Genomic DNA, 27,765 nt, shown 5'->3' on the forward strand with positions numbered 1-27,765 from the left:
AAATGCATCAGGCTTGTTTAGATGTTCTTCTGCATACTTCTGACTCTGAATTTTATGGTGAGGATGCAGGAGAGGTTTTCTTCTGATGACTCTTCCATGAAGGACATATTTGTGCAGGTGTCTCTGAACAATGTACCACAACTCCAGAGTCTGCTAGATCTTTCTGAAGGTCTTTTGCAGTCAAGCAGAGGATCTGGTTTGCCTCTCTAGCAATCCTACGAGAAACTCTCATTGACATTTTGCTTGGTCTTCCAGACCTTATCTTGACCTCCACTGTTCCTGGTAACTGCCATTTCTTAATTACATTTCGAACTGAGGAAAGGGCAACTTGAAAACGCTTTGCTATCTTCTTATAGTCTTTCTCCTGCTTTGTGGGCCTCCACCATTTCCAGAATGCTAGGCAGCTGCTTAGAAGAACCAATGGCTGCTGGTTTTTGGCACAAGGTTGGAGGAGGCTGGGTTTTTATAAACCATCACCAGCCTTTTCCAACCATGATGGTGAACAAGCCATAAACCTAACAGGCTAATTAAGGCTTGAAACCTTGGTCAAAGTTATCCGAGCATACAACTCTCCAAGGGTGCCCAAACTTTTGCATCGGCCCATTTTCCTTTTTATAATTTTTACAATTTAAAATATATATATATTTTTGCCTAAAGTACAAAGGAAATGTGTCATCTTTTAGAGATCATTTAATCTTCAACTTGCTTAACTGTTCACAACAACAAGATAATTTTGACCAGGGGTGCCCAAACTTTTACATGCCACTGTATGTATCAGAAAAACAGAGCTTTGATTGCTATAAAGACATATTGCGAGAGAGGCAGATATTGACACAGTGCCTCTTGGCTAAGATTAATTCCTAATGCTTCTGAAATTGTCATGGAGTCATCACAATCTCAAGTCCTTGGAAAGCTACAATTTCATCCAGGCTATTATTGAGAACTAGCATGTACTGATGATGCACCCATAGTATATAAAATGTATCACTGTGATTTCCTATGTATCAGAGATAATGAGCATGTGCCCCCAAGGAGCATGGGAAAACAAGTGCCTTCATGATTAATACCAATGAAGCTCCATTTAAATCATTGAAAAAGTAGCGCTAGCGTAATATTCCTTAATAAATAATAATGTCACCCCTCACACACAGCAGTTTTATCTTAAAATGCTGGTTTACTAATGTCACCATTAGGGGGAGCTCCCTGTATACGGAGATACATGATAAGATTCTGTCTGCAGCCACCACTAGGGGGAGCTCCCTGTATACAGAGATACATGATAAGATTCTGTCTGCAGCCACCACTAGGGGGAACTCCCTGTATACAGAGCTACATGATAAGATTCTGTCTGCAGCCACCACTAGGGGGAGCTCCCTGTGTACAGAGATACATGATAAGATTCTTTCTGCAGTCACCACTAGGGGGAGCTCCCTGTATACAGAGATATACAATAAGATCCTGTCTGCAGTCACCACTAGGGGGAACTCCCTGTATACAGAGATACATGATAAGATCCTGTCTGCTGCTGCCACCACTAGGAGGAGCTCCCTGTGTATAGAGATACATGATGAGATCCTGTCTGCAGCCACCACTAGGGGGAGCTCCTTGTATGCAGAGATACATGATAAGATTCTGTTTGCAACCACCACTAGGGGGAGCTCCCTGTGTACAGAGATACATGATAAGATCCTGTCTGCAGCCACCACTAGGGGGAACTCCCTGTATACAGAGATACATGATAAGATTCTGTCTGCAGCCACCACTAGGGGGAGCTCCCTGTATACAGAGATATATGATAAGATCCTTTCTGCAGCCACCACTAGGGGGAGCTCCCTGTATACAGAGATACATGATAAGATCCTGTCTGCAGCCATCACTAGGGGTAGCTCCCTGTGTACAGATATACATGACAAGATTCTGTCTGCAGCCACCACTAGGGGGAGCTCCCTGTATGCAGAGATACATGATAAGATTCTGTTTGCAACCACCACTAGGGGGAGCTTCCTGTGTACAGAGATACATGATAAGATCCTGTCTGCAGCCACCACTAGGGGGAACTCCCTGTATACAGAGATACATGATAAGATTCTGTCTGCAACCACCACTAGGGGGAGGGCCCTGTATACAGAGATAGATGATAAGATCCTGTCTGCAGCCACCACTAGGGGGAACTCCCTGTATACAGAGATACATGATAAGATTCTGTCTGCAGCCACCACTAGGGGGAGCTCCCTGTATACAGAGATACATGATAAGATTCTGTCTGCAGCCACCACTAGGGGGAGCTCCCTGTATACAGAGATACATGATAAGATCCTGTCTGCAGCCACCACTAGGGGGAGCTCCCTGTATACAGAGTTACATGATAAGATTCTGTCTGCAGTCACCACTAGGGGGAGCTCCCTGTATACAGAGATACATGATAAGATTCTGTCTGCAGCCACCACTAGGGGGAGCTCCCTGTGTATAGAGATACATGATGAGATCCTGTCTGCAGCCACCACTAGGGGGAGCTCCCTGTGTATAGAGATACATGATGAGATCCTGTCTGCAGCCACCACTAGGGGGAGCTCCCTGTATACAGAGATACATGATAAGATCCTGTCTGCAGCCACCACTAGGGGAAGCTTCCTGTATACAGAGATACATGATAAGATCCTGTCTGCAGCCACCACTAGGGGGAGCTCCCTGTATACAGAGTTACATGATAAGATTCTGTCTGCAGTCACCACTAGGGGGAGCTCCCTGTATACAGAGATACATGATAAGATTCTGTCTGCAGCCACCACTAGGGGGAGCTCCCTGTGTATAGAGATACATGATGAGATCCTGTCTGCAGCCACCACTAGGGGGAGCTCCCTGTGTATAGAGATACATGATGAGATCCTGTCTGCAGCCACCACTAGGGGGAGCTCCCTGTATACAGTGATACACGATAAGATTCTGTCTGCAGCCACCACTAGGGGGAGCTCCCTGTCTACAGAGATACATGATAACACTCCAGCTGTAATATTTCTCCTTTAATATTAATTCTTTCAATATTGCAGGATTGATGTGGAATTTGTCCTCCAATGACCAGCTGAAGGTCATGCTGATCCGAGATGCTCTGCCCACCTTGACCAACAATATCATAATCCCCGGCTCGGGCTGGAGGGATGGAGAGTATTCCAAAAATGCTCTTATGTCTGATGCGGATATATTCTACAATGCGACTGGCTGCCTCAGGTAAGTTCTTGATACATTACGCCATTGTTTATTGCACAAAGGGGACTGGGTGAGGTTATGTGAATCTTTGGGTGGTATACCTACAGATCAGTAGAGTCCTCTAGTGTAAGTATGGGCAATGGAGAGCGACTTCTCAGCCAGCCTGGCCATGCTAATTCCTCAGTTGCTCCGCAGGGGCGGTGCTGTGGGTGGAGCCAAATAATTGTTCCTCCTCCGAGGAACCACATATCTGTGTCCTCGTAGAATTATTGTGTGTTTTCGATGAGATGGAGCTGTGAACCTCAGGCCGTGAGATAAATGTCTATGTCAGGACAGCGAGGCTTCCCACCTCCTCCTCCTCCTCGCCTTCTTTTCTTCTCACCCTTGCAAGGAGCGGCAGAAACTTCCCTACAAACAATGAGCTCTGCTTTCTCCGATGATTAATCTATCAGTCCTGATGCTGATGGATGGCTTTTATTTTTCTGGGGTGGGGTGCAGACATTTGCGCTGCTCCAGCAGGTCTCCTGGCATTTCCTGTAAATCAGGTTGGCAGATTTGGCGTTTACTTCTCCTCTGGTTACAATCAGCTTTTCAGACGTTAACTATAAAAATAAATCCTCCAAGCAGGAGGCCAAAAAGAAGGGGAATTTTTACTATGGGACCCGGCGAGCGTCCGGGAATATCTCACTGCAAACAGAGCTCCTAAGTTCTTCCATGGAGTGAATGGACCTTTCATTACGGAGACATCATTTAGCATAGGAGCTGTATACTTAAAACGACTATTTTTTTTTTTTAACTTTTTTATTTTTTTTTATTTTTGGAGCTGTTAAAATATAGTTGCAAAAGTATACACACCCACTAAAAGCAAGGAAGTTAGAAAGTGTGCTGCTCCAAAAGAGAGAAACTGTACATCTCCATTTTTCAGTAAGCAATGGTGGACCCTCCAGTGCCACCCGCCTCCGCCCTCGGCTCCAGAGAATTGAATGTTCTTAGTCTTTGTGTTGCTCTCAATGAGATATTAATAATTCACGAGGTGCAGAATAAGCAGATGTCACATCACCGGGGAGGGGGCGTTTATATATTGTATACACGGACTAGAGAGGGCCTGTGGAATTAGTAATTAGGGTTGTTGTTTTGTACCATAAAGGCCCACCATTTGCACACATTGCATAGAACTGTGTAATACCTCTTTTCTCCTGCGGGGGAGCTGTAGAAAAATTCACTTGTTGACAGATTACAGCTGATTGCATAGTATCTACCATCTTTTAAAATGATACCTCATTTGTGTAATACCTCATTTCCCCTGCGGGGGAGCTGTAGAAAAATTCACTTGTTGACAGATTACAGCTGATTGCATAGTATCTACCATCTTTTAAAATGATACCTCATTTGTGTAATACCTCATTTCCCCTGTGGGGGAGCTGTAGAAAATTCACTTGTTGACAGATTGCAGCTGATTGCATAGTATCTACCATCTTTTAAAATGATACCTCATTTTGTGTAATACCTCATTTCCCCTGTGGGGGAGCTGTAGAAAAATTCACTTGTTGACAGATTACAGCTGAATGCATAGTATCTACCATCTTTTAAAATGATACCTCATTTTGTGTAATACCTCATTTCTCCTGCGGGGGAGCTGTAAAAATATTCACTTGTTGACAGATTACAGCTGATTGCATAGTATCTACCATCTTTTAAAATGATTCCTCATTTTGTGTAATACCTCATTTCCCCTGTGGGGGAGCTGTAAAAATATTCACTTGTTGAGAGATTACAGCTGATTGCATAGTATCTACCATCTTTTAAAATGATTCCTCATTTTGTGTAATACCTCATTTCTCCTGCGGGGGGAGCTGTAGAAAAATTCACTTGTTGACAGATTACAGCTGATTGCATAGTATCTACCATCTTTTAAAATGATTCCTCATTTTGTGTAATACCTCATTTCCCCTGTGGGGGAGCTGTAAAAAAATTCACTTGTTGACAGATTACAGCTGATTGCATAGTATCTACCATCTTTTAAAATGATTCCTCATTTTGTGTAATACCTCATTTCCCCTGTGGGGGAGCTGTAGAAAAATTCACTAGTTGACAGATGACAGCTGATTGTATAGTATCTACCATCTTTTAAAATGATTCCTCATTTTGTGTAATACCTCATTTCTCCTGCGGGGGAGCTGTAGAAAAATTCACTAGTTGACAGATTACAGCTGATCGCATTATATCTTCCATCTTTCAAAATGAGATTGTCCAAAGTGAACCAAAAAAAATCCTATACCTCCAGCTGTCATTCCTGACTCTTCTACCTATAAATCGACAATGTTTTTTACCTCCGTAATAAAGAGGCCTCCGCCCCGTAACTTAACTCAATGTTTGTGGCTTTCCTGGGTGCAGTGGAGCATTACTCCATAATTACCGCATTAGATTTAGGAGAGGAGGATATTTATTATTACGCTTTGATCTGCCAGAGGAATGTCAGCGGAAACCTGTGAGGTCACAGGGCGTCTGAAAACACTTCCCAGACAGGTAAGCGGGTTAATGAGCAAGCAACACCTGCCGCAGAGCTGACATATAATGTTTGGGACATTCCATAGTCTATGCACTCCCCTCCTTACAAAGACATCGTCCTCATGTCTCATCCTCAGTGATTGATATTACAGGAGCTCCGGGCTCTGGTTGTGTAATCCGGACACACTGTGGAAGCATGACATCATAATATAGAAACGTAAAGGATATGGAGTAGGGAATAAAACTACTATAATACTGCTCCCTATGTACAAGAATATAACTACTATAATACTGCCCCCTATGTACAAGAATATAACTACTATAATACTGCCCCCTATGTACAAGAATATAACTACTATAATACCGCCCCTATGTACAAGAATATAACTACTATAATACTGCTCCTATGTACAAGAATATAACTACTATAATACTGCCCCCTATGTACTAGAATATAACTACTATAATACTGCCCCCTATGTACAAGAATATAACTAGTATAATACTGCCCCCTATGTACAAGAATATAACTACTATAATACTGCCCCCTATGTACTAGAATATAACTACTATAATACTGCCCCCTATGTACAAGAATATAACTAGTATAATACTGCCCCCTATGTACAAGAATATAACTACTATAATATTGCTCCTATATACAAGAATATAACTACTATAATACTGCTCCTATGTACAAGAATATAACTACTATAATACTGCTCCTATATACAAGAATATAACTACTATAATACTGCTCCCTATGTACAAGAATATAACTACTATAATACTGCCCCCTATGTACAAGAATATAACTACTATAATACTGCCCCTATGTACAAGAATATAACTACTATAATACTGCCTCTATGTACAAGAATATAACTACTATAATACTGCCCCCTATGTACAAGAATATAACTACTATAATACTGCCCCCTATGTACAAGAATATAACTACTATAATACTGCCCCCTATGTACAAGAATATAACTACTATAATACTGCCCCCTATGTACAAGAATATAACTACTATAATACTGCCCCCTATGTACTAGAATATAACTACTATAATACTGCCCCCTATGTACAAGAATATAACTACTATAATACTGCCCCCTATGTACAAGAATATAACTACTATAATACTGCCCCCTATGTACAAGAATATAACTACTATAATACTGCCCCCTATGTACTAGAATATAACTACTATAATACTGCCCCCTATGTACAAGAATATAACTACTATAATACTGCCCCTATGTACAAGAATGTAACTACTATAATACTGCCCCTATGTACAAGAATATAACTACTATAATACTGCCCCTATGTACAAGAATATAACTACTATAATACTGCCCCCTATGTACAAGAATATAACTACTATAATACTGCTCCCTATGTACAAGAATATAACTACTATAATACTGCCCCCTATGTACAAGAATATAACTACTATAATACTGCCCCCTATGTACAAGAATATAACTACTATAATACTGCCCCCTATGTACTAGAATATAACTACTATAATACTGCCCCCTATGTACAAGAATATAACTACTATAATACTGCCCCCTATGTACAAGAATATAACTACTATAATACTGCCCCCTATGTACAAGAATATAACTACTATAATACTGCCCCCTATGTACTAGAATATAACTACTATAATACTGCCCCCTATGTACAAGAATATAACTACTATAATACTGCCCCTATGTACAAGAATGTAACTACTATAATACTGCCCCTATGTACAAGAATATAACTACTATAATACTGCCCCTATGTACAAGAATATAACTACTATAATACTGCCCCCTATGTACAAGAATATAACTACTATAATACTGCTCCCTATGTACAAGAATATAACTACTATAATACTGCCCCTATGTACTAGAATATAACTACTATAATACTGCTCCTATGTACAAGAATATAACTACTATAATACTGCCCCTATGTACAAGAATGTAACTACTATAATACTGCTCCTATGTACAAGAATATAACTACTATAATACTGCCCCCTATGTACAAGAGTATAACTACTATAATACTGCCCTCTATGTACAAGAATATAACTACTATAATACTGCCCCCTATGTACAAGAATATAACTACTATAATACTGCTCCTATGTACAAGAATATAACTACTATAATACTGCTCCCTATGTGCAAGAATATATTGTCCTGTAGATAATCCTGAGTATTCAGTGATGGCTGCAGCAGGTTTTCTTGCAGATCCTGATCCCTTGGAGTCTTTCTTCCCCTATTATCTTATCAGTTCCGTTGAGAACAATATGAATCCTTAAGACCCTGATCTGCCCTAGAAAACTTCCCCTAATGGATGGGGGTAGATGACCTACAACAAGGTCATGCCGGTCAAAGATTATTTATATAATTGATTGATTGGAGGATTTGCAGGTTACAGCAAGACGAAACCCCGAAGACATCTACAGGAAAGCTTGGGAGACACTTAGGGATATTTATCTTAAAGAAACATTCCTTTATTTTTGTTGCTCTCAGCGGGAAAAACGAGAGAATCTTGTAGTTATGAGACCTTTTAATGGCTAACAGAAATAAATGATGTTAAACCGCAGCTTTTGAGACAACTTAGGTCCCTTCCTCAGGCCTGGTATAACACTATATACGAAGAAACACAAATCCTGTTTTTGTTGCAATTGAAAATCATGACTTTGGACCCTTTTACCAATCGATCTGATGACTTGAGTTGTCTTCTTTATGGAGTATACGGGCAAAATAAAAAAGAAATGTCCCCATTGTGGTACTGCTGTATATTCCTCATGCAGAAGCTGCGCACATCGCTGGGATGACTTTAATGGAGCCTTTGCAGACTTAGGCTATGTGCCCACGATGCAGAAATGATGCAGATTTTTTCCGCTTCTCCCTGGCAGGAAAAACGAATGCGGATTTTACATGCGTTTTTCCCGCCAGGTAGAAGCGTTTGTCAAGCGTTTTTGCATGCATTTCTGTATGCGGGTTATATGCGGATTTTAGCATCACTTGGAAAAGTGCTTGACAACTTTTATAGTAGTGTGACCAAGTAATAGTTAAAAAAAAAAAAAAGAATAAGTATGGTGAAAAATATAAAAAAAAATGCCCATTATACTCACCTTCTGATGGCCGGCGGTCTTTCCTCCGCTGCGTCCGGTCTCTTGTACGGCTCGTGGTGATGTGAAAGGACCTGCCATGACGTCATTTAGTCATGTGACAGGTCACGCGACCGCCGACGTCGGCGGTCGCGTGACCTGTCACATGACGGCATGGAAGGTCCTTTCACACCACCGCGAGCCACGGGGAAATCAGGATGCATCATACAGGAGACCGGGGGCCATCGGAAAGGTAAGTATAATCTTTATTTTTTATTTTAAATTCTTTTTTTTACAGGTTCTATGGAACCGGGGTCTGGAGGAGAGTTTCATCTTCTCCAAACCCGGGTACCATCCGCACATTGAATGGTTTAATATCCGCGCGTGCAGATGCAGTGATGCGGATATTAAGCGGTTCAATGCAAGTCAATGGCGGCGATTACTCTGCGTGTCCGCAAAATGAATGGACATGCTGTGTATTTTTCCGCAATGATAATCCGCAACAGAAATTTCCGCAGCATGTGCACAGAATATGCGGATTATCACTGGGGACAATGGGGCACGTATTACCAAGCGTTTTTTAAGCGTTTTCGCTGCTGAAATTCCGCGGCAAAAACGCTTGAGAAACGCACAGTGGGCACGCAGCCTCTACAGCAGTATCAGATAAGGCTCGGTTTGCTAATGTGTCTGTACAGCCTGCATGACATGTGGACACTGTAAGGCGGTATTACATGAGGGCTGTATGGTCCTGGTACATGGGTACTGCTATGTTTACAACTAAAGAAATATTTAAAGGTATTACCTGGTGCTATTACATGAGGACTGAGTATGCAATGACTAAGAATATCAAAACGCGTCTGTGTCTACTCCACGTCTGAATTTTAATGGATTTGCAATAAAAAGATTTTTTAAGGATCCCTTGTTGGAGGTACCTTCCTTTCCTCTACTATAACACTGCCACTATGTACAAGAATATAACTACTATAATACTGCCCCCTATGTACAAGAATATAACTACTATAATACTCCTCCCTATGTACAAGAATATAACTACTATAATACTGCCCCCTATGTACAAGAATATAACTACTATAATACTGCTCCTATGTACAAGAATATAACTACTATAATACTGCTCCTATGTACAAGAATATAACTACTATAATACTGCCCCTATGTACAAGAATATACTATAATACTGCCCCCTATGTACAAGAATATAACTACTATAATACTGCCCCCTATGTATTAGAATATAACTACTATAATACTGCCCCTATGTACAAGAATATAACTACTATAATACTGCCCCCTATGTGCAAGAATATAACTACTATAATACTGCTCCTAATGTGCAAGAATATAACTACTATAATACTGCCCCCTATGTACAAGAATATAACTACTATAATACTGCCCCCTATGCACAAGAATATAACTACTATAATACTGCATCTATGTACAAGAATATAACTACTATAATACTGCCACTATGTACAAGAATATAACTACTATAATACTGTTCCTATGTACAAGAATATAACTACTATAATACTGCTCCCTATGTACAAGAATATAAATATTATAATACTGCCCCCTATGTACAAGAATATAACTACTATAATACTGTCCCCTATGTACAAGAATATAACTACTATAATACTGCTCCTATGTACAAGAATATAACTACTATAATACTGCCCCCTATGTACAAGAATATAACTACTATAATACTGCTCCTATGTACAAGAATATAACTACTATAATACTGCTCCTATGTACAAGAATATAACTACTATAATACTCCTATGTACAAGAATATAACTACTATAATACTGCTCCCTATGTACAAGAATATAATTACTATAATATTGCCCCCTATGTACAAGAATATTGCTACTATAATACGGCCCCCTATGTACAAGAATATAACTACTATGATACTGCCCCCTATGTACAAGAATATTGCTACTATAATACTGCCCCCTATGTACAGGAATATAACTACTATAATACTCCTATATACAAGAATATAACTACTATAATACTGCTCCTATGTACAAGAATATAACTACTATAATACTGCTCCTATGTACAAGAATATAACTACTATAATACTGCTCCCTATGTACAAGAATATAACTACTATAATACTGCTCCTATGTACAAGAATATAACTACTATAATACTGCCCCCTATGTACAAGAATATAACTACTATAATACTGCCCCCTATGTACAAGAATATATCTACTATAATACTGTTCCTATGTACAAGAATATAATTACTATAATACTGCCCCCTATGTACAAGAATATAACTATTATAATACTGCCCCTATGTACAAGAATATAACTACTATAATACTGCTCCTATGTACAAGAATATAACTACTATAATACTGCTCCTATGTACAAGAATATAACTACTATAATACTGCCCCCTATGTACAAGAATATAACTACTATAATACTGCTCCTATGTACAAGAATATAACTACTATAATACTGCCCCCTATGTACAAGAATATAACTATTATAATACTGCCCCCTATGTACAAGAATATAACTACTATAATACTGCTCCTATGTACAAGAATATAACTATTATAATACTGCCCCCTATGTACAAGAATATAACTACTATAATACTGTTCCTATGTACAAGAATATAATTACTGTAATACTGCCCCCTATGTACAAGAATATAACTATTATAATACTGCCCCTTATGTACAAGAATATAACTACTATAATACTGCTCCTATGTACAAGAATATAACTACTATAATACTGCTCCCTATGTACAAGAATATAACTACTATAATACTGCTCCTATGTACAAGAATATAACTACTATAATACTGCCCCCTATGTACAAGAATATAACTACTATAATACTGCTCCCTATGTACAAGAATATAACTACTATAATACTGCCCCCTATGTACAAGAATATAACTACTATAATACTGCCCCCTATGAACAAGAATATAACTACTATAATACTGCTCCTATGTACAAGAATATAACTACTATAATACTGCCCCCTATGTACAAGAATATAACTACTATAATACTGCTCCTATGTACAAGAATATAACTACTATAATACTGCTCCCTATGTACAAGAATATAATTACTATAATACTGCCCCCTATGTACAAGAATATTGCTACTATAATACTGCCCCCTATGTACAGGAATATAAGTACTATAATACTGCCCCCTATGTACAAGAATATACTATAATACTGCCCCCTATGTACAGGAATATAAGTACTATAATACTGCCCCTATGTACAGTAATATAACTACTATAATACTGCCCCTATGTACAAGAATATAACTACTATAATACTGCCCCCTATGTACAAGTATTTAACTACTATAATACTGCTCCTATGTACAAGAATATAACTACTATAATACTGCCCCCTATGTACAAGAATATAACTACTATAATACTGCTCCTATGTACAAGAATATAACTACTATAATACTGCTCCCTATGTACAAGAATATAATTACTATAATACTGCCCCCTATGTACAAGAATATTGCTACTATAATACTGACCCCTATGTACAGGAATATAAGTACTATAATACTGCCCCCTATGTACAAGAATATGCTATAATACTGCACCCTATGTACAGGAATATAAGTACTATAATACTGCTCCTATGTACAAGAATATAACTACTATAATACTGCCCCCTATGTACAAGAATATAACTACTATAATACTGCTCCTATGTACAAGAATATAACTACTATAATACTGCTCCTATGTACAAGAATATAACTACTATAATACTCCTATGTACAAGAATATAACTACTATAATACTGCTCCCTATGTACAAGAATATAATTACTATAATATTGCCCCCTATGTACAAGAATATTGCTACTATAATACGGCCCCCTATGTACAAGAATATAACTACTATGATACTGCCCCCTATGTACAAGAATATTGCTACTATAATACTGCCCCCTATGTACAGGAATATAACTACTATAATACTCCTATGTACAAGAATATAACTACTATAATACTGCTCCTATGTACAAGAATATAACTACTATAATACTGCCCCCTATGTACAAGAATATAACTACTATAATACTGCCCCCTATGTACAAGAATATATCTACTATAATACTGTTCCTATGTACAAGAATATAATTACTATAATACTGCCCCCTATGTACAAGAATATAACTATTATAATACTGCCCCTATGTACAAGAATATAACTACTATAATACTGCTCCTATGTACAAGAATATAACTACTATAATACTGCTCCCTATGTACAAGAATATAACTACTATAATACTGCTCCTATGTACAAGAATATAACTACTATAATACTGCCCCCTATGTACAAGAATATAACTATTATAATACTGCCCCCTATGTACAAGAATATAACTACTATAATACTGCTCCTATGTACAAGAATATAACTACTATAATACTGCCCCCTATGTACAAGAATATGACTACTATAATACTGCTCCTATGTACAAGAATATAACTATTATAATACTGCCCCCTATGTACAAGAATATAACTACTATAATACTGTTCCTATGTACAAGAATATAATTACTGTAATACTGCCCCCTATGTACAAGAATATAACTATTATAATACTGCCCCTTATGTACAAGAATATAACTACTATAATACTGCTCCTATGTACAAGAATATAACTACTATAATACTGCTCCTATGTACAAGAATATAACTACTATAATACTGCTCCCTATGAACAAGAATATAACTACTATAATACTGCTCCTATGTACAAGAATATAACTACAATAATACTGCCCCCTATGTACAAGAATATAACTACTATAATACTGCTCCCTATGTACAAGAATATAACTACTATAATACTGCCCCCTATGTACAAGAATATAACTACTATAATACTGCCCCCTATGAACAAGAATATAACTACTATAATACTGCTCCTATGTACAAGAATATAACTACTATAATACTGCCCCCTATGTACAAGAATATAACTACTATAATACTGCTCCTATGTACAAGAATATAACTACTATAATACTGCTCCCTATGTACAAGAATATAATTACTATGATACTGCCCCCTATGTACAAGAATATTGCTACTATAATACTGCCCCCTATGTACAGGAATATAAGTACTATAATACTGCCCCCTATGTACAAGAATATACTATAATACTGCCCCCTATGTACAGGAATATAAGTACTATAATACTGCCCCTATGTACAGTAATATAACTACTATAATACTGCCCCTATGTACAAGAATATAACTACTATAATACTGCCCCCTATGTACAAGTATTTAACTACTATAATACTGCTCCTATGTACAAGAATATAACTACTATAATACTGCCCCCTATGTACAAGAATATAACTACTATAATACTGCTCCTATGTACAAGAATATAACTACTATAATACTGCTCCCTATGTACAAGAATATAATTACTATAATACTGCTCCCTATGTACAAGAATATAACTACTATAATACTGCCCCCTATGTACAAGAATATAACTACTATAATACTGCCCCCTATGAACAAGAATATAACTACTATAATACTGCTATGTACAAGAATATAACTACTATAATACTGCCCCCTATGTACAAGAATATAACTACTATAATACTGCTCCTATGTACAAGAATATAACTACTATAATACTGCTCCCTATGTACAAGAATATAATTACTATGATACTGCCCCCTATGTACAAGAATATTGCTACTATAATACTGCCCCCTATGTACAGGAATATAAGTACTATAATACTGCCCCCTATGTACAAGAATATACTATAATACTGCCCCCTATGTACAGGAATATAAGTACTATAATACTGCCCCTATGTACAGTAATATAACTACTATAATACTGCCCCTATGTACAAGAATATAACTACTATAATACTGCCCCCTATGTACAAGTATTTAACTACTATAATACTGCTCCTATGTACAAGAATATAACTACTATAATACTGCCCCCTATGTACAAGAATATAACTACTATAATACTGCTCCTATGTACAAGAATATAACTACTATAATACTGCTCCCTATGTACAAGAATATAATTACTATAATACTGCCCCCTATGTACAAGAATATTGCTACTATAATACTGCCCCCTATGTACAGGAATATAAGTACTATAATACTGCCCCCTATGTACAAGAATATGCTATAATACTGCCCCCTATGTACAGGAATATAAGTACTATAATACTGCCCCTATGTACAGGAATATAACTACTATAATACTGCCCCTATGTACAAGAATATAACTACTATAATACTGCCCCTATGTACAAGAATATAACTACTATAATACTGCCCCCTATGTACAAAAATATACTATAATACTGCCCCTATGTACAGGAATATAAGTACTATAATACTGCCCCTATGTACAGGAATATAACTACTATAATACTGCCCCCTATGTACAAGAATATAACTACTATAATACTGCCCCTATGTACAAGAATATAACTCCTATAATACTGACCCTATGTACAGGAATATAACTACTATAATACTGCCCCTATGTACAGGAATATAAGTACTATAATACTGCCCCTATGTACAGGAATATAACTACTATAATACTGCCCCCTATGTACTGCCCCCTATGTACAAGAATATAACAACTATAATACGGCCCCCTATGTACAAGAATATAACTACTATGATACTGCCCCCTATGTACAAGAATATTGCTACTATAATACTGCCCCCTATGTACAGGAATATAACTACTATAATACTGCCCCCTATGTGCAAGAATATAACTACTATAATACTGCCCCCTATGTGCAAGAATATAACTACTATAATACTGCCACTATGTACAGGAATATAACTACTATAATACTGCCCCCTATGTACAAGAATATAACTACTATGATACTGCCCCCTATGTACAAGAATATTGCTACTATAATACTGCCCCCTATGTACAGGAATATAAGTACTATAATACTGCCCCTATGTACAAGAATATAACTACTATAATACTGCCCCCTATGTGCAAGAATATAACTACTATAATACTGCCCCCTATGTGCAAGAATATAACTACTATAATACTGCCACTATGTACAGGAATATAACTACTATAATACTGCCCCCTATGTACAAGAATATAACTACTATAATACTGTTCCTATGTACAAGAATATAACTACTATAATACTGCTCCCTATGTACAAGAATATAATTACTATAATACTGCCCCCTATGTACAAGAATATAACTACTATAATACTGTTCCTATGTACAAGAATATAATTACTATAATACTGCCCCTATGTACAAAAATATAACTATTACAATACTGCCCCGTATGTACAAGAATATAACTACTATAATACTGCTCCTATGTACAAGAATATAACTACTATAATACTGCCCCTATGTACAAGAATATAACTACTATAATACTGCCCCTATGTACAAGAATATAACTACTATAATACTGTTCCTATGTACAAGAATATTATTACTATAATACTGCCCCCTATGTACAAGAATATAAGTATTATAATACTGCCCCTATGTACAAGAATATAACTACTATAATACTCCTATGTACAAGAATATAACTACTATAATACTGCTCCTATGTACAAGAATATAACTACTATAATACTGCTCCTATGTACAAGAATATAACTACTATAATACTGCTCCCTATGTACAAGAATATAACTACTATAATACTGCTCCTATGTACAAGAATATAACTACTATAATACTGCCCCCTATGTACAAGAATATAACTATTATAATACTGCCCCCTATGTACAAGAATATAACTACTACAATACTGCTCCTATGTACAAGAATATAACTACTATAATACTGCCCCTATGTACAAGAATATGACTACAATAATACTGTTCCTATGTACAAGAATATAACTACTATAATACTGCTCCTATGTACAAGAATATAACTACTATAATACTGCTCCCTAAGTACAAGAATATAACTACTATAATACTGCTCCTATGTACAAGAATATAACTACTATAATACTGTTCCTATGTACAAGAATATAATTACTGTAATACTGCCCCCTATGTACAAGAATATAACTATTATAATACTGCCCCTTATGTACAAGAATATAACTACTATAATACTGCTCCTATGTACAAGAATATAACTACTATAATACTGCTCCTATGTACAAGAATATAACTACTATAATACTGCTCCTATGTACAAGAATATAACTACTATAATACTGCTCCTATGTACAAGAATATAACTACTATAATACTGCTCCTATGTACAAGAATATAACTACTATAATACTGTTCCTATGTACAAGAATATAATTACAGTAATACTGCCCCCTATGTACAAGAATATAACTATTATAATACTGTCCCTTATGTACAAGAATATAACTACTATAATACTGCTCCTATGTACAAGAATATAACTACTATAATACTGCTCCCTATGTACAAGAATATAACTACTATAATACTGCTCCTATGTACAAGAATATAACTACTATAATACTGTTCCTATGTACAAGAATATAATTACTGTAATACTGCCCCCTATGTACAAGAATATTGCTACTATAGTACTGTCCCCTATGTACAGGAATATAAGTACTATAATACTGCCCCTATGTACAAGAATATACTATAATACTGCCCCCTATGTACAGGAATATAAGTACTATAATACTGCCCCTATGTACAGTAATATAACTACTATAATACTGCCCCTATGTACAAGAATATAACTACTATAATACTGCCCCCTATGTACAAGAATATAACTACTATAATACTGCTCCTATGTACAAGAATATAACTACTATAATACTGCCCCCTATGTACAAGAATATAACTACTATAATACTGCCCCCTATGTACAAGAATATAACTACTATAATACTGCCCCCTATGTACAGGAATATAAGTACTATAATACTGCCCCCTATGTACAAGAATATGCTATAATACTGCCCCCTATGTACAGGAATATAAGTACTATAATACTGCCCCTATGTACAGGAATATAACTACTATAATACTGCCCCTATGTACAAGAATATAACTACTATAATACTGCCCCTATGTACAAGAATATAACTACTATAATACTGCCCCCTATGTACAAAAATATACTATAATACTGCCCCTATGTACAGGAATATAAGTACTATAATACTGCCCCTATGTACAGGAATATAACTACTATAATACTGCCCCCTATGTACAAGAATATAACTACTATAATACTGCCCCTATGTACAAGAATATAACTCCTATAATACTGCCCCTATGTACAGGAATATAACTACTATAATACTGCCCCTATGTACAGGAATATAAGTACTATAATACTGCCCCTATGTACAGGAATATAACTACTATAATACTGCCCCCTATGTACTGCCCCCTATGTACAAGAATATAACTACTATAATACTGCCCCCTATGTACAAGAATATAACTACTATAATACTGCCCCCTATGTACAAGAATATAACTACTATAATACTGCCCCCTATGTACAAGAATATAACTACTATAATACTGCTCCTATGTACAAGAATATAACTACTATAATACTGCCCCCTATGTACAAGAATATAACTACTATAATACTGCTCCCTATGTACAAGAATATAATTACTATAATACTGCCCCCTATGTACAAGAATATTGCTACTATAATACTGCCCCCTATGTACAGGAATATAAGTACTATAATACTGCCCCCTATGTACAGGAATATAAGTACTATAATACTGCCCCCTATGTACAAGAATATACTATAATACTGCCCCCTATGTACAGGAATATAAGTACTATAATACTGCCCCTATGTACAGTAATATAACTACTATAATACTGCCCCTATGTGCAAGAATATAACTACTATAATACTGCCCCCTATGTGCAAGAATATAACTACTATAATACTGCCACTATGTACAGGAATATAACTACTATAATACTGCCCCCTATGTACAAGAATATAACTACTATAATACTGTTCCTATGTACAAGAATATAACTACTATAATACTGCTCCCTATGTACAAGAATATAATTACTATAATACTGCCCCCTATGTACAAGAATATAACTACTATAATACTGTTCCTATGTACAAGAATATAATTACTATAATACTGCCCCTATGTACAAAAATATAACTATTATAATACTGCCCCGTATGTACAAGAATATAACTACTATAATACTGCTCCTATGTACAAGAATATAACTACTATAATACTGCCCGTATGTACAAGAATATAACTACTATAATACTGCTCCTATGTACAAGAATATAACTACTATAATACTGCCCCCTATGTACAAGAATATATCTACTATAATACTGCCCCCTATGTACAATAATATAACTACTATAATACTGCCCCCTATGTACAGGAATATAACTCCTATAATACTGCCCCTATGTACAGGAATATAACTACTATAATACTGCCCCTATGTACAGGAATATAACTACTATAATACTGCCCCTATGTACAGGAATATAACTACTATAATACTGCCCCTATGTACAGGAATTTAACTACTATAATACTGCCCCTATGTACAAGAGTATAACTACTATAATACTGCTCCTATGTACAAGAATATATCTACTATAATACTGCCCCTATGTACAGGAATATAACTACTATAATACTGCCCCTATGTACAAGAGTATAACTACTATAATACTGCCCCTATGTACAAGAATATAACTAATATAATACTGCCCCTATGTACAGGAATATAACTACTATAATACTGCCCCTATGTACAAGAGTATAACTACTATAATACTGCTCCTATGTACAAGAATATAACTACTATAATACTGCCCCTATGTACAGGAATATAAGTACTATAATACTGCCCCTATGTACAGGAATATAACTACTATAATACTGCCCCTATGTACAAGAGTATAACTACTATAATACTGCTCCTATGTACAAGAATATAACTACTATAATACTGCCCCTATGTACAGGAATATAAGTACTATAATACTGCCCCTATGTACAGGAATATAACTACTATAATACTGCCCCCTATGTACTGCCCCCTATGTACAAGAATATAACTACTATAATACTGCCCCCTATGTACAAGAATATAACTACTATAATACTGCCCTCTATGTACAAGAATATAACTACTATAATACTGCCCCTATGTACAAGAATATAACTACTATAATACTGCCCCCTATGTACAAGAATATAACTACTATAATACTGCCCCTATGTACAAGAATATAACTACTATAATACTGCTCCTATGTACAAGAATATAACTACTATAATACTGCCCCTATGTACAGGAATATAACTACTATAATACTGCCCCTATGTACAGGAATATAAGTACTATAATACTGCCCCTATGTACAGGAATATAACTACTATAATACTGCCCCTATGTACAAGAATATAACTACTATAATACTGCTCCTATGTATAAGAATATAACTATTATAATACTGCCCCTATGTACAGGAATATAAGTACTATAATACTGCCCCTATGTACAGGAATATAACTACTATAATACTGCTCCTATGTACAAGAATATAACTACTATAATACTGCCCCTATGTCCAGGAATATAACTACTATAATACTGCCCCTATGTACAGGAATATAAGTACTATAATACTGCCCCTATGTACAGGAATATAACTACTATAATACTGCCCCTATGTACAGGAATATAAGTACTATAATACTGCCCCTATGTACAGGAATATAACTACTATAATACTGCCCCTATGTACAAGAATATAACTACTATAATACTGCTCCTATGTATAAGAATATAACTATTATAATACTGCCCCTATGTACAGGAATATAAGTACTATAATACTGCCCCTATGTACAAGAATATAACTACTATAATACTGCTCCTATGTACAAGAATATAACTACTATAATACTGCCCCTATGTACAGGAATATAACTACTATAATACTGCCCCTATGTACAGGAATATAAGTACTATAATACTGCCCCTATGTACAGGAATATAACTACTATAATACTGCCCCTATGTACAGGAATATAAGTACTATAATACTGCCCCTATGTACAGGAATATAACTACTATAATACTGCTCCTATGTACAGGAATATAACTACTATAATACTGCTCCTATGTACAAGAATATAACTACTATAATACTGCCCCTATGTACAGGAATATAAGTACTATAATACTGCCCCTATGTACAGGAATATAACTACTATAATACTGCCCCTATGTACAGGAATATAAGTACTATAATACTGCCCCTATGTACAAGAATATAACTACTATAATACTGCCTCTATGTACAAGAATATAACTACTATAATACTGCCTCTATGTACAAGAATATAACTACTATAATACTGCCCCCTATGTACAAGAATATAACTACTATAATACTGCCCCCTATGTACAAGAATATAACTACTATAATACTGCCTCTATGTACAAGAATATAACTACTATAATACTGCCCCCTATGTACAAGAATATAACTACTATAATACTGCCCCCTATGTACAAGAATATAACTACTATAATACTGCTCCTATGTACAAGAATATAACTACTATAATACTGCCCCTATGTACAAGAATATAACTACTATAATACTGCCCCTATGTACAAGAATATAACTACTATAATACTGCTCCTATGTACAAGAATATAACTACTATAATACTGCCCCCTATGTACAAGAATATAACTACTATAATACTGCTCCTATGTACAAGAATATAACTACTATAATACTGCCCCTATGTACAAGAATATAACTACTATAATACTGCTCCTATGTACAAGAATATAACTACTATAATACTGCCCCCTATGTACAAGAATATAACTACTATAATACTGCTCCTATGTACAAGAATATAACTACTATAATACTGCCCCTATGTACAAGAATATAACTACTATAATACTGCTCCTATGTACAAGAATATAACTACTATAATACTGCCCCTATGTACAAGAATATAACTACTATAATACTGCCCCTATGTACAAGAATATAACTACTATAATACTGCTCCTATGTACAAGAATATAACTACTATAATACTGCCCCCTATGTACAAGAATATAACTACTATAATACTGCTCCTATGCACAAGAATATAACTACTATAATACTGCCCCTATGTACAAGAATATAACTACTATAATACTGCCCCTATGTATAAGAATATAACTACTATAATACTGCCTGTCTCTATTTGTTTCTTTTACGTCATCCCTTTTCCCGCTTCTTTCCTGTGTGACAGGAATATGAGCTCCGCTGGTCCGGAGGGCAGGAAGGCTTTGCGGGATTGTGATGGCCTCATTGATTCGCTGGTATATTACATCAGTCGGAGCGTTGCGGACTATAAACCTGATGACCGGGTAAGTTAATGGCGTCCATATTGGTTGTCAGCCAATGATTGTAACGTACCGCTATAACGTGATCATTTACGTACAGGCCACAGAGAACTGTGTGTGCATATTACACAACCTGTCGTACCAGCTGGAGTCGGAGGTGCCCGGCCGCTACAGCCACAACTTCCACTCACTGAACCAGGAATCCACCCAAAGCGACTCAAACATCGGCTGTTTCGGCTCACGGAGCCGGAAGCTGAAGGAGGTAGGAGGCCGCGGCTCGGGATATTGCTGCAATTTCAATTAGAAAATCTCCCGTTTTGTGTATACAGCTCCTATGCAGATGTGTTAATGGTTACAAAAAAACATCTGTAGAGAAGAGGAGTGGATAAAAAGCTTGACTGCTGGATCAGACTACACAAAGTTTATTTGTAGTCTGTCACTATGGAGATGCATAGATCTGTATAGGAGCTGTGTACACAAAAACGGGAGTTTTTTTGTTTTGTTTTGTTTTTTTTTACTTTACGGTTTGGAAAATAAAGATGTTTCTTACGTAAACTTTCCTTCTGCCCCCAGGATTGGAGAGATGTCCCCATTGCGGAGGAAACCAGTAACCCCCGGGGGATTGAATGTTTATGGAGCTCCAAACTGGTGCGGCTCTACCTGTCACTCATCGCAAAGAGCACCCGAAATTACACCCAGGAGGCGTCACTGGGCTCGCTCCAGAACCTCACAGCCGGGAGTGGGCCGGTACGTATCCGAGTGGTCACAAGTATTTAATCCCGTCTGCTGAGCCGTGTATCTCATCTGTTCCGGTGTCCGCTCCTCCGGTACCCTCGGGGCGTCGGTCCTTCCTTCCTCAGTGAATGTTTCCTCTGTGCTGCCGTCACCGGAGCTTCACAAAAGGAGAGAAGGGACATAAATCACCGGAAGGGAAAAGCTCTGAGCAGAAATCCTACCGCACCAGAAGCTCATTCACATCCCAACTGCATCGCTATCTGCTACGACATAGGCTTTATGTTGTATGTGGAGCATGCTGGTATATCCTGGGCATATCATCTGTATATAATTATATCTGTACAGCTGGTATATCCTGGGCATATCATCTGTATATAATTATATATGTACAGCTGCTATAACCTGGGCATCTCCTGTATATAATTATATATGTACAGCTGCTATAACCTGGGTATCTCCTATATATAATTATATATGTACAGCTGGTATAACCTGGGCATCTCCTGTATATAATTATATCTGTACAGCTGGTATAACCTGGGCATCTCCTGTATATAATTATATATGTACAGCTGGTATAACCTGGGCATCTCCTGTATATAATTATATATGTACAGCTGGTATAACCTGGACATCTCCTGTATATAATTATATATGTACAGCTGGTATAACCTGGGCATCTCCTGTATATAATTATATATGTACAGCTGGTATAACCTGGGCATCTCCTGTATATAATTATATATGTACAGCTGGTATAACCTGGGCATCTCCTGTATATAATTATATATGTACAGCTGGTATAACCTGGGCATCTCCTGTATATAATTATATATGTACAGCTGCTATAACCTGGGTATCTCCTATATATAATTATATATGTACAGCTGGTATATCCTGGGCATATCATCTGTATATAATTATATCTGTACAGCTGGTATAACCTGGGCATCTCCTGTATATAATTATATGTACAGCTGGTATATCCTGGGCATATCATCTGTATATAATTATATATGTACAGCTGGTATAACCTGGGCATCTCCTGTATACAATTATATCTGTACAGCTGGTATAACCTGGGCATCTTCTGTATATAATTATATATGTACAGCCGGTATAACCTGGGCATCTCCTGTATACAATTATATCTGTACAGCTGGTATAACCTGGGCATCTCCTGCATATAATTATATATGTACAGCCCGTATAACCTGGGCATCTCCTGTATATAATTATATATGTACAGCTGGTATAACCTGGGTATCTCCTGTATATAATTATATATGTACAGCTGGTATAACCTGGGCATCTCCTGTATACAATTATATCTGTACAGCTGGTATAACCTGGGCATCTCCTGTATATAATTATATATGTACAGCTGGTATAACCTGGGCATATCATCTGTTATAATTATATCTGTACAGCTGGTATAACCTGGGCATCTCCTGTATATTATTATATATGTACAGCTGGTATAACCTGGGCATCTCCTGTATATAATTATATATGTACAGCTGGTATAACCTGGGCATCTCCTGTATACAATTATATCTGTACAGCTGGTATAACATGGGCATCTCCTGCATATAATTATATATGTACAGCCGGTATAACCTGGGTATCTCCTATATATAATTATATATGTACAGCTGGTATAACATGGGCATCTCCTGTATACAATTATATCTGTACAGCCGGTATAACCTGGGTATCTCCTGTATATAATTATATATGTACAGCTGGTATAACCTGGGCATCTCCTGTATATAATTATATATGTACAGCTGGTATAACCTGGGCATCTCCTGCATATAATTATATATGTACAGCTGGTATAACCTGGGCATCTCCTGTATATAATTATATATGTACAGCTGGTATAACCTGGGCATCTTCTGTATATAATTCTATATGTCCAGCTGGTATAACCTGGGCATCTTCTGTATATAATTCTATATGTCCAGCTGGTATAACCTGGGTATCTCCTGTATATAATTATATAGTTACACCTGGTATAACCTGGGCATCTTCTGTATATAATTCTATATATCCAGCTGGTATAAGTTCTCTACCTTCTTGTATATAGTGAGAGGGAGCGTGCCGCTATACCCTGGGCATGTTCTGCATTCCTCCGTCTGGCTGCGGGTGGGGAATGTTCACCTCCTGTCACTCGGGCTTTGACCTCTGCCACTGACACTTGGATGTTACCTTATCCTACATTCCAGGCAGAGGTGCAGGCAGGGTGGTACGCAGGGTGGTACTTGCTGGTACAGGGGCGCACGCAGGGTGGTACTCGCTGGTACAGGGGCGCACGCAGGATGGTACTCGCTGGTACAGGGGCGCACGCAGGGTGGTACTCGCTGGTACAGGGGCGCACGCAGGGTGGTACTCGCTGGTACAGGGGCGCACGCAGGGTGGTACTCGCTGGTACAGGGGCGCACGCAGGGTGGTACTCGCTGGTACAGGGGCGCACGCAGGGTGGTACTCGCTGGTACAGGAGCGCACGCAGGGTGGTACTCGCTGGTACAGGGGCGCACGCAGGGTGGTACGCAGGGTGGTACTCGCTGGTACAGGGGCGCACGCAGGGTGGTACTCGCTGGCACAGGGGCGCACGCAGGGTGGTACTCGCTGGTACAGGAGCGCACGCAGGGTGGTACGCAGCGTGGTACTCGCTGGTACAGGGGCGCACGCAGGGTGGTACTCGTTGGTACAGGGGCGCACGCAGGGTGGTACTCGCTGGTACAGGAGCGCACGCAGGGTGGTACGCAGGGTGGTACTCGCTGGTACAGGGGCGCACGCAGGGTGGTACTCGCTGGTACAGGGGCGCACGCAGGGTGGTACTCGCTGGTACAGGGGCGCACGCAGGGTGGTACTTGCTGGTACAGGGGCGCACGCAGGGTGGTACTCGCTGGTACAGGGGCGCACGCAGGGTGGTACTCGCTGGTACAGGGGCGCACGCAGGGTGGTACTCGCTGGTACAGGGGCGCACGCAGGGTGGTACTTGCTGGTACAGGAGCGCACGCAGGGTGGTACTCGCTGGTACAGGGGCGCACGCAGGGTGGTACTCGCTGGTACAGGAGCGCACGCAGGGTGGTACGCAGGGTGGTACTCGCTGGTACAGGGGCGCACGCAGGGTGGTACTCGCTGGCACAGGGGCGCACGCAGGGTGGTACTCGCTGGTACAGGAGCGCACGCAGGGTGGTACGCAGCGTGGTACTCGCTGGTACAGGGGCGCACGCAGGGTGGTACTCGTTGGTACAGGGGCGCACGCAGGGTGGTACTCGCTGGTACAGGAGCGCACGCAGGGTGGTACGCAGGGTGGTACTCGCTGGTACAGGGGCGCACGCAGGGTGGTACTCGCTGGTACAAGGGCGCACGTAGGGTGGTACTCGCTGGTACAGGGGCGCACGCAGGGTGGTACTCGCTGGTACAGGGGGTACCGGCCTTTTGTCAGCCGCTGCATTTCTGCTGTTACAGAGACATTCCTTTTAGATGATACAGTTGAGAAAAGGAAAAAAAAATATAGCAAAACTTTTTATTTTCTTCCTTCCACCTTTTGTTGTGTACAGATTCCACTCTCCGTGGCTCAGACCATCGTCCAGAAGGAAAGTGGCCTCCAACACATCCGGAACATGCTGTTCGCCAGTGACCCCAGTGTGAAGAGAACGACTGTCTCCCTCCTGAGGAACCTGTCCCGTAATGCCTCCCTACAAAATGAGATTGGTTAGTACCACAGAGAACACCTCTGGCACCAGGTGAAACAAAGGTTCAGACATGGCGGACTCAACCAGTCCCAGCCTTGTATCCATTAATAGAAGACCATGTTTGGCCAAGTCCATAGACCTTAGGTTTTTGGTGGATTCTGCCAATTGTCTAAAGTCCTATGGCTAGTTTTAGGGTCATTAATTAATCTCCATTCTTTATTTTCCAACAGCCAGAGTACTAATGTCCGACCTGGTGAGTGCACTACCCGACTGTGTACCAGACTCCAACATTGCAATGGAGACTTCGGCATCAATCTGCTACATACTGAACAACCTGATCTGCAACAGCTCAAACAACGCCAAGATGCTGCTCCAATCCGGGGGCATCCGGAAGCTGGTTGATATCAGCAACAGTGATAGGTGAGCCAAAACGGGACCCCTTCAGGCCCATACTTTCAATTTGAGGTCAAGAGTAGGTTGATTGATGTCCTTTCTGGAAGACTTTCCACCACTCTTTGGGGGAAACTTGACCCATTATTCTTTGATATGTAGACCCAAGTGAGGATGAGGGACATTACTCTAAAGCTCATTCTAGGCCTAATGTCAAGCGGGTTTAAGATCCAACTTGGTTGACCACAACCATTGTTTTGGTGAAATTATGGTCCAGCCACGATTCTTCATGTCCAATCAGTCTCTGGTCAAAGACCTGAAAAAAATACCCTTTCATTTTTTTTGCCCCCATTTAGCGGTATGATCACGAAGACTGGAAAAGCAGCTTCTCTTGTGCTCTACAACATGTGGTACCACCAGGATCTACACAACGCTTACAAGAAGGTAAGTCCAGTTTGGGTTAATACCAATTCCAATACCTAGTCCAACCTTCCGGGGGTAAGCCCCCCCCACTAAACTCTTTATCTAAGGCCAATATATAAATTCAAAAATTTCGAACCTCATATAAAATTCAAAAGCTTTCACCAA

At 38.3% G+C, this 27,765-nt stretch overlaps 1 protein-coding gene across 1 annotated transcript in view; it reads left to right on the forward strand.

Annotated features, from left to right (window-relative positions):
• Positions 1–27,765, forward strand: part of PKP2 (plakophilin 2) — a 74,547-nt gene that overhangs the window by 45,891 nt on the left and 891 nt on the right. Inside the window, exons 6-12 of the mRNA XM_073650378.1 lie at positions 3,048–3,225; positions 22,249–22,366; positions 22,443–22,604; positions 22,916–23,089; positions 26,653–26,806; positions 27,018–27,207; positions 27,534–27,621. Coding sequence (XP_073506479.1) covers positions 3,048–3,225; positions 22,249–22,366; positions 22,443–22,604; positions 22,916–23,089; positions 26,653–26,806; positions 27,018–27,207; positions 27,534–27,621 — 1,064 coding nt within the window. The remainder of the gene's footprint in view (positions 1–3,047; positions 3,226–22,248; positions 22,367–22,442; positions 22,605–22,915; positions 23,090–26,652; positions 26,807–27,017; positions 27,208–27,533; positions 27,622–27,765) is intronic.

The sequence above is a fragment of the Phyllobates terribilis genome, unplaced genomic scaffold (assembly GCF_046119375.1).
Source record: "Phyllobates terribilis strain yellow unplaced genomic scaffold, ASM4611937v1 Scaffold_10__3_contigs__length_209671492, whole genome shotgun sequence".
In the NCBI taxonomy this organism is placed as follows: domain Eukaryota; kingdom Metazoa; phylum Chordata; class Amphibia; order Anura; family Dendrobatidae; genus Phyllobates; species Phyllobates terribilis.